Source organism: Chiloscyllium plagiosum, chromosome 36, assembly GCF_004010195.1.
Source record: "Chiloscyllium plagiosum isolate BGI_BamShark_2017 chromosome 36, ASM401019v2, whole genome shotgun sequence".
Lineage (NCBI taxonomy): Eukaryota > Metazoa > Chordata > Chondrichthyes > Orectolobiformes > Hemiscylliidae > Chiloscyllium > Chiloscyllium plagiosum.
The window spans coordinates 31,413,693-31,423,933 of NC_057745.1; the positions used below are offsets into that span (position 1 = coordinate 31,413,693).

The 10,241-nt window shown below is 43.5% G+C and overlaps 1 protein-coding gene across 3 annotated transcripts in view; it reads left to right on the forward strand.

The window, feature by feature from the left end:
* LOC122541083 (transmembrane channel-like protein 3) overlaps positions 1 to 9,526 on the forward strand; it is a 75,299-nt gene extending 65,773 nt beyond the window's left edge. For all 3 annotated transcript variants that reach the window (XM_043677608.1, XM_043677609.1, XM_043677610.1), the window contains one exon: positions 7,310 to 9,526. In XM_043677608.1, coding sequence (XP_043533543.1) covers positions 7,310 to 8,174 — 865 coding nt within the window. In that variant the 3' untranslated portion in view covers positions 8,175 to 9,526. The remainder of the gene's footprint in view (positions 1 to 7,309) is intronic.
* The last annotated feature ends 715 nt before the right edge of the window (positions 9,527 to 10,241 follow it).

A 10,241-nucleotide genomic window follows, 5' to 3' on the forward strand; every position in this document is an offset into this window, starting at 1 on the left:
TCAGCCCATTGGCCCATCTGGTCCAGATCCTGCTGTAATCTGAAGGTAACCCTTTCGCTGTCCACCGCACCTCCAATTTTGGTGTCATCTGCAAACTTACTAACTATACCTCTTATGATCGCATCCAAATAATTTTTTAAATGATGAAACGTAATGGACCCAGCAGCGATCCTTGTGGCACTCCACTGGTCACAGGCCTCCAGTCTGAAAAACAACCCACTACCACCACCCTCTGTCTTCTACCTTTGAGCCAGTTCTGTATTCAAATGGCTAGTTCTCCCTGTATTCCATGAGATCTAACCTTGCTAATCAGTCTCCCATGGGGAACCTTGTCGAACGCCTTACTGAAGTCCATATAGATCACATCTACCACTCTGCCCTCATCAATCTTCTTTGTTACTTCTTCAAAAAACTCAATCAAGTTTGAGAGACATGATTTTCCACACACAAAGGCATGTTGACTAGCCATAATCAGTCCTTGCCTTTCCAAAAACATGTATATCCTGTCCCTCAGGATTCCCTCCAACAACTTGCCCACCACCGAGGTCAGGCTCACTGGTCTATAGTTCCCTGGCTTGTCCTTACCACCCTTCTTAAAAAGTGGCACCACGTTAGCCAATCTCCAGTCTTCTGGTATCTCACCTGTGACTATCGATGATAGAAATATCTCAGCAAGAGGCCCAGCAATCACTTCTCTAGCATCCCACAGAGTTCTAGGGTACACATGATCAGGTCCTGGGGATTTATCCCCTTTTATGCGTTTCAAGACATCCAGCACTTCCTCCTCTGTAATATGGACATTTTTCAAGCTGTCACCATCTATTTCCACACATTTTGTATCTTGCATGTCCATTTCCACAGTAAACACTGATGCTAAATACTCGTGAGTCTGCACGTTCGCCCTGTTTCTGTGTGGATATCCTCTAGGTGTTCTGGTTTCCTCCCACAGTCCAAAGGTATGCAGATTAGGTGGATTGACTAGGCCAAATTGCCCAGAGTGTCCAGGGATTTGTAGGTTGGGTGGATTAGCCATGGGAAATGCAGGGACAGAGTAGGGTGGTAGGTCTGGGTGGGATGCTGTTTGGAATGTCAGTGTGGACTCGATGGGCTGAATAGCCTGCTTCCACACTGTCGGGATTCTATCATTCTATGATCTATGACATTCCTACTCCTGCAGTCGGTCTCCCATATAACTTCCAGCAACTGGTTTGGTACATCCATGGAAGCATATTCTTCAGATTGCGTTTTGGTTCTAACCTTTATCCTTTCTTACTTTGATCGCCTTTTCTCTGTCCTTTGAAACAGACTAATACATCAGCAGATTTTCGGATCCTTCTGTTTCCCTTGTGGATTACTAAAGGGCCATTTCTTCACCTGTAATTCTCTGTGCGAGATATTGTGGCTTTCTACTAAAACTGCTGCTTCTCTCAACTTGAATATTGTTTGCACATCTGGATGAATTTTTTAATTTACAATTGCATTCACAGTATTGTTTTTTCCCTCAAGCTTGAGTGATCTAAACCACTGATACTACATTTCTTTCTCCCATGCAAATTCAACAAATGTCTGATTAGGTTCCTTTTTTTTTTGTCATCCTAAACTTTAATCAATAAGCTTCAAGCATTGAATGTTGCCTCTTTGACAGTTCTGTCATCTGCAGATTGTTCTTGTCAAACTGACATATACAGTCAGAGCTTGTGTCTGTCAGGACACACTGTAACGTTAAGTTCCAAAATTCTTTTGGCCAGTGTATTTGTCCAGCACCCTTCTCAAATTAGGTAAAATACATATTGACCGCAACCTCAGTAAATCTAGGCACGAAATGATGACTCTTAGTTAAATCAAATCCCTCACTAGACTCAAATCATCTCCAAGATATTACTTCCTCCTTCCATTTTCGATACCGGCTTGCCTTTGGCCTACTCAGGTTCGCCACGTTCCCTATCTATTTGGAGTTAAAGTTTGTTTAAATACCATCTCCCTCTGTTTTTTTGTTCCTGCCTTTCCATTTCTGGTTTTCTTAAATCTCTATCCCTCTGTTTTTCTCTCTCTCGTCCAACTGAAGTCACTCCTCTTTCTCTCAAAGTCAGTTTTCTTTTCTTCTCGAGTCACATTTTGGCTAAATCCAGCTGTGACACACCGATTTCAGGTCTCCTTTATTCCAATTATAGATAGAGTCATAGAGATGTACAGCACGGAAACAGACCCTTCGGTCCAACCTGTCCATGCCGACCAGATATCCTAACCCAATCTAGTCCCACCTGCCAGCACCCAGCCCATATCCCTCTAAACCCTTCCTATTCATATACTCATCCAATGTTGTAATTGTACCAGCCTCCACCACCTCCTCTGGCAGCTCATTCCATACACGTACCACCCTCTGCGTGAAAACACTGCTCCTTAGGTCGCTTTTGTATCTTGCCCTTCTCACCCTAAACCTATGCCCTCCAGTTCTGGACTCCCCCAACCCAGGGAAAAGACTTGGTCATGGTTAGGATAAATAGACACTCATGATTTTATAAACCTTTATAAGGTCACCCCTCAGCCTCCAACGCTCCAGGGAAAACAGCCCTATAGCCCTATTAAGCCTCTCCATATAGCTCAAATCCTCCAACCCTGGCAACATCCTTGTAAATCTTTTCTGAACCCTTTCAAGTTTCACAACATCTTTCCGATAGGAAGGAAACCAGAATTGCACGCAATATTCCAACAGTGGCCTAACCAATGTCCTGTACAGCTGCAAGATGACCTCCCAACTCCTGTACTCAGTACTCTGACCAATAAAGGAAAGCATACCAAACACCTTCTTCACTATCCTGTCTACCTGTGACTCCACTTTCAAGGAGCTATGAACCTGCACTCCAAGGTCTCTTTGTTCAGCAACACTCCCTAGGACCTTACCATTAAATGTATAAGTCTTGCTAAGATCTGCTTTCCCAAAATGCAGCACCTCACATTTATCTAAATTAAACTCCATCTGCCACTTCTCAGCCCATTGGCCCATCTGGTCCAGATCCTGTTGTAATCTGAGGTAACCCTCTTCGCTGTCCACTACACCTCCAATTTTGGTGTCATCTGCAAACTTACTAACTGTACCTCTTATGCTTGCATCCAAATCATCTATATAAATGACAAAAGGTAGAGGGCCCAGCACCGATCCTTGTGGCACTCCACTGGTCACAGGCCTCCAGTCTGAAAAACAACCTTCCACCACCCTCTGTCTTCTACCTTTGAGCTATTTCTGTGTCCAAATGGCTAGTTCTTCCAGTATTCCCTGAGATCTATCTCTGCTAACCAATCTCCCATGGGGAACCTTGTCAAACGCCTTACTGAAGTCCATATAGATCACATCTACTGCTCTGCCCTCATCAATCCTCTTTGTTATTTCTTCAAAAAACTCAATCAAGTTTGTGAGACATGATTTCCCATGCACAAAGCCATGTTGACTATCCCGAATCACTCCTTGCCTTTCCAAATACATGTACATCCTGTCCCTCAGGATTCCCCCCAACAACTTGCCCACCACTGGCGTCAGGCTCACTGGTCTATAGTTCCCTGGCTTGTCCTTACCACCCTTCTTAAACAGTAGCACCACGTTAGATGTTGGATAATCACTAACACCAGCTCAACCTTGTGGGATCTTCATTTTACTTCTACCTTCAAACTTTTCTGCTAACTCTCTCAGCTTAACTATAGTTAAACATTTTGAATGATCCACAGTTATGGCCTTCACTTCCAGAAATTCTTAGCGCAACATTCAAAGCCATCTTCAAATTCCATGCAATAAAATTCACCACAATGCAGCGTTTTAAATAAAACCCGAAAGAACTGCAGATGCTGTAAATCACAAAATAACAAGTTGCAGGGAATAGGTAGGCAGGTCTGGCAGCATTTGTGAAGAGAAATCAGAGTTAACGTTTTGGGTCCAGTTCTGAGGAAGGGTCACCGGACCCGAAACGTTGACTTTAATTTCTCTTCACAGATGCTGCCAGACCTGCTGAGCTTGTCTAGCAACTTCTGATTGTGTTGCAGTTTTTAATTAAATGTCCAGGACTACCACACAGCTTTTATGTTGTAAAGAAAGAGGCAGGTTCCTGTTAGATCCAGTGAATAGGACATAGTCTCAGAGTAAAGGGACTCCAATTTAAGACTCAGATGAGGAGGAATTTCTTCTTTGAGGGTTGTGAGTCTTTGGAACTTCTTGCCACAGAGAGCTGTGAGGGCAGAGTCCTTGCATATATTTAAGACTAAGATAGATTCGTCATCAGTCAGGGAATCCAGGGTTACTGGGAAAATGCAGGAAAGTGGATGTGACAAATGTCAGACCAACCATGATCCTATTCGATGGTGGAAAGAGCTTGAGGGACTGTACAATCTATTCCTGTTCCTATTTCTTATACTCAGACAAACTGGAAAAAAAAATATGCCACTAGTTCAAAATTCAAAAACAAAATGAATTATATTAAAATATCCATAAACCGCACACTTTACATCGCAATATCTTTTCCCAACCATGGCTTAAACGCACATCATCTTCAAACTAAATTCTCTGTGAATGAAATAACACGTAATTCAATAAAAATGATTTCCTAGCCTACTGAAAATTGCAGATATTGTAGAGTTTATACATTTGAAAATATGCCTTTTAAAACAGACCTCGTTCTCATTGTTAAACTTCCCTTGGACTTTTACAAGGGTCTGGAATTAGACCAGGATCTTCTAGAATGTTCATCTCCCCAACTGTGAGGTGTGAACATGGCCTTCTGTGGCACATTCTTTGACAGCTCCGTGCTGCTCCTGGCATGAGGTGGTCATTCTTGTCCATTCAGGTCTTCTCCTTCATCTGGATTCTCCGGCATATAGTCCAAACAATCACCTCAGCCCCCATACAAAGATCCTCTGGTCCATCCAGCGAGTTCCTGCACAATCTGCAATAGCTTTTGCTTCACAGCATATGGGCTCCCAACACCATCCAAAACCCTGTGATCTCCGGAACGAGCCCAAAAGTGGTTAAAACCCCTGGGAGGGAATAAAGCTGGAAATTCTTCTCCATCCCACTTCAGAGTTCAAAACTTGATAGACACATGAACAGGAGGTAAAAGAGAGGGATGGAAACTGTGCATGGGCAAACAGTGGTGGGTCTAAATAAGGACTAGAATTGGCACAGGCTTGGTGGGCTGAAGGGCCAGTTGCTGTGCTGTATTGAGTTGGATCAGAGTGTAGGAGATTATCTGTCTCTGATTGATGTTGCAATGTGCCCACTTCCTATTTCCGATTCTCTTCAGCCTCCCTGGGATCTCACTGCCTTTACTTTGAGTAATTGCTGAGCCAGTTGAGAAACATGAAGCCAGTGTCATGACAAGGTAACCAAGATTGCTTCAAAATCCAACACTTGTATTCAAGCTACATATAGAGACAGTCAAAATTCCCAGCCAGAATAGAGATATTTGGTTGTCAGTGACATGAGCAGACTACTGTCAGTGAGTGGGGCTGATTTTACAGACATCATTGATGTGAGGTAACTGTCCTGCACTCTTTGCAATTTGCTGGAGCAATGACTCTGCTTTGATCAGGTAATTTTGAACTTAGTTTTGATCACCCGTTCACTTCCCATCAGTCCTGTGTCACTGCTGTGAAATAGACTGTTTACTCTCGGCTTAAAAATACATCCTGCTCTGAACAGTGACAGGTTCGGAAGTGGGAAGTGTATATGTAGTTAAACTGAGTCTGCCCCTCACTGTGGGTAACTTGCTACTGCAAACCTCTTCCAGTGTAGATCTCTATGGGGCCTGTTTGGTCTATTGTGGTAGAGGTAAACCACTTACAGGCCTAATTAGAAGAGTCTCCCATTCAGGCAAATGGCTTATCGTATGTTAACCACGAGTTACAGTTTGTGTTCATTGGATAGACATTGTTCCAGGAGGACCTGGCTGTTTTGTCTCACTCCTCCAAAGTCGGAAACCATTCTTCCCACAAGTCCATGGAATGACATCATGACAGTCAGTGATACTGAAGTCACTGCTCAGGATTAACCCTTTTGTGACTTTTTCAGGCCCATCTATAACAGGGAGAGTACTTTACTTTGTGTGAGATGGTAATGTAGAGAACCCACCACTTTCCTGCCTCCATCAAATTGGGGTTCTGGGTGAGAAGGACGATTGTTACCTTCCTGCACCACCACCAATTGATAAACCTGAATGACCAAATAATGACTACTTAAGCACCACATCCCTACTCTGCAGGCACCTTCTTACTTGGGGAAAGAGGGTGAGAGAGAGAGAGGATGTCATCCCTCAATAACCCCCATGTTTGCTTCAGACCCTCCTGATTCTCTTTGACCTTGACCCCATCAATCTGAGAACCCCGTCCCTATATTGCCTACCATTTTGCTGGGATCTCCCTGACTCTGGACCTCCAGGAGTGCACTCAGACCATCAACCATGGCTTCCCCTCTTGGTGCTGCTAAGTGTAAGGTCTGCTGACTTCTGATTGGCTAGCACCGCTCACAGGGCGTCACTTCTTCTCCCAGGGTCCTGATTCCATGGGGAGGCCTATTGGTGGCCTCACACCTGTCTGATTGGCTTGTGTTCCAGTAAGGTGTAACCACAGATCTCCAGTCGGCAGGCAAGACCCTGATGCCTCAAAAAGATTCCATGCGACAACTTTGTTTACTGTAAAATAAATTATGTTTCATCATTTACGATAAAACAGATTAAAAGAAATCTTTTCCAGTCTGCCATCCATTGGCTAACACATGGTGTCAATACTCATTCTGCAATATTTACTCTAAAAAATTCCCAGCTGGGCACAAAATGTTTAGTTGGGACTCATGCCTGGGAGAATAAGTCCAAAAAGTGTGTCTTTTTTGGATAGGCAGGCTAGCATTTATTACCTGTCCCTAATTGCAAGGGGGTAGTTTGGAGTCAACCCCATTGTGGTGGGTCTGGAGTCACGTAGGCCAGATCAGGTAAGATGGCAGATTTCTTTCCACAAAGGATATTACTGAGCTAGATAGGTTTTTATAATAATTGGCAGTTGTTACACAGTCATCATTAGAGTAACAGCTTTAGTTTATTTTTGCTTCTTCTAATTGAATTCAAATTTCACACTACACCATGGTGGGTTTCGAAGCTATGTCCTGAGCGCATTACACTGGGCCTCTGGATCACAGGTCTGGTGACATTATCACGACACCATCAAACACATTCCAAAGCTAATGGAGGTGCGGAAGAGACCTCTGTTCATAATATCTCAGTGGTTATGAATTTGGAGATTATTGACGCACTTTCCCTTTACTCTCTCTCCCCAGAAATCCAGGTGGATTACAGGGAGCCGCAAGTGGGCATCACAGAGGAAAAGCATCCTCCAGCCGGGCCAACAAATTACCTGAAGATGTTCATCCTGATGGCCCATTTAGGAAGTGTGTCAGACCACTACACTATTCACCTGCAGCAGGGGCTCCACAGATGATTCTAGGCCGCAGAGTGCACACGGCACGTTACATATTAGTCAATGAGCGTGAGCCGAGGAAAAGATTAATTCGCTCGGTCACTCGAATCCCCAGGCATTACAAGGCGGACGAGACAAGGGGTGCAGTGGAACTGTTACCAAGGAATCTGAAAAGGTACGCAGTTCACGCAGGGCACCGAACCAACCCGCAGCTACACGTCAGTGAAGAGGAGGAGGACGAGGACGATCTGGAGCAGGTGACATTCAGCAGGTCTCCCCGCCCACACTCGCTCTCCGATCTCCACCAACCCACTCGCTTCTACATTGGGGACAGCAAAGACAGTCGGATATTGATCGGCAAGGACGTGGCCCAGATGCAGTACGAGGACGAGGACTCCGAGCCCCAGCGGGAACGCGCGGACCCGGGGTCATCGCACGCTCAGTGGAACAGCAAAGGTCTGGCACCAACCCAGCAAGGTGCCGGAGCTCACGTCAAATGGAAAACGAAACACAAAGCAGAGCAGTCGTTGACGGAATCGGACTCAGCTTCAATCGCATCGAGCAGCGATCAGCAGAACAGCAGCACCGACCAGTACATTCAGGTCATCCATACCAAGGACAAGTGTTTGAAAACTTCCAACGAGAATCTAAGTCGGAGCAAGTCAAGAGTAAGCATTGAACTGAATGCGGCAGAGGTTAATGAGCTGGTCTGTTCCAATGTCTAGAATCAGTTTGTTCATGTGCACATCAGTAGTAGTTGTGGGAAAAATGGGGAAGGGAGCTTAAGGAAGGTTAGATGGATAGAATAAGGAGAGAGAACTAAAAGGTAGTGTTACCTTTTTAGGGTTAGAAGAATTGAGAGTAGACTTGTATTGAGGGCTTTTGGGAGGATTGTGAGATAGTTTTGATGAAATTCAATGTAAAATTGAAGACTGTGATCTATTTCTGATTCCTGACAATTTTTTAAACCTGTACGTTCTTTTAACTGATTGCTTATAACTTAAAGGTGGGTTCCAAATGGAGAAGGTGTTGTCAGATAAAGAGCATGAGAAGATATGGATCAAAGATGGGTTAAGAGAGTTCAAATACAGACCAACCATGATCTTATTGAAGGGTAGAACAGTCTGGCAGGACTGCATAGCCTCCTCCTATTCCAATGTTGCGTTCTCAAAATTAACAACAGTAGGAGGTAATTTAATGAGATCAGCAGATCAAACTAATCATTTAATTAACTTATACCCATCATTAGCTAAAGCTTCACATTTAGACATGTTGCAAGTAAAGAGGTAGAATTGTTGTGTTATCGTAGAGAACTGTGATTCAGTTTAACTGGAAATATCATTCCTTAGATAAAAAATAGAAAAAAGACCCTGGCATTTTTAAATGGAGACTGTTATGATCAGTCACAAGATTGTGGGAGGGGTGTATTCATTCAGAAAATTGGCCCTTGGGGATGCCTTCAGAATAACATTGCATTTATACAGCACCTTTACTTTAGTAACGCTTCCCAAGATGCTTCACCGAAGTGAGAAACATAAAGTGATGTCAGGACAGTAGCGTAATGGGGAATATGCAGGAAGGTGGCTATGAGGAATGTTGGATCAGCCATGATGCTATTGAATGGTGAAACAGGTTCGAGGGGCCGAACTGCCTGCTCCTGGTCCTATTTCTTATGGCCTTATGGACAAAGGCAGGTTTAAAAGGAGGAAGGAGAGAGTGAAAAGTAGGCAATTCCATAATTAGCCCTCATTAACCAGGCACAGAGGCAAAATTCAACTTAACTGGGGCTTATGTACAGTAATTTTGTTTTTGCATTTTGAATTGGAACATGGCCTGTGTAACGTAAATATAAATCTGATTTTACAGCATGTCAGTTGTAATGTAAATGAAAATGTATCATTCAACTGTTCAATCTTCTGACAGTCACACCATCAGCTACTCAGTGTGTATTGATTTATTGCATGCTTGGTGCCTTCACTCTGAATTTCAAACTCATAGTTTGTATTGCTAATAAGTGTAACTAAGATCCTGAAAAATTGTTGCATTAAGACATAACTAGTCAATAAAGCAAATTCCTTAAAAGCTGAGCATCTCACCTGTTCCTTGAGTGGTACAGAGGTGGCACAATGGTGATGGTAGGGAGGTGTGCTGACTCCACCCTGGGATCCACTCACTTAGTTACTTAGATCTCTGCTGCTGTCTGTAATACCCAATGTATTGGGAGATTGCTGGGGATTAAATGGAACCAGCTGCTAAAATTCAGGTAGATGAAAATGGAGAGCTCAAAACACAAAGAGAGCATTAGAGAACAGCTGCAAGGATATTTAACAACACAGCATGGCTATTTGGGAGGACAGAACTTACGAATTATTGAAAAATGACACGCTGTGTCGAACTTTTCTGTCTTGCAAAAACAAAATTACTGTATATAAGCCCCAGACAATCGCAAAAATACCAAAGCAAAAGAGCAAGTAACATTCTACACTCTTATGAAAAGAGTGTGTTGATTTGTTGGTTGGTAGACTCTGATTGGTATTGCCATGGAAAACCCAATGATGTAAGAATATGAATTTCAGTGCGCAATATTATGCTAAGAATGAAGGTTGTAGATCTCAAAGATTTATAGATCTTACCAAACAGCATATCCCTTCAGCTGTTCATCTCAAGCAAGTGCTAACTGTCCTCAAAACAACACATGCTGTAGGACTGAAGAGTCATCTAGACTCAAAATGTTAGGTTGCTTTCTCTCCATGGATACTGTCTGACCTGCTGGGATCTCCAGTATTTGTGGT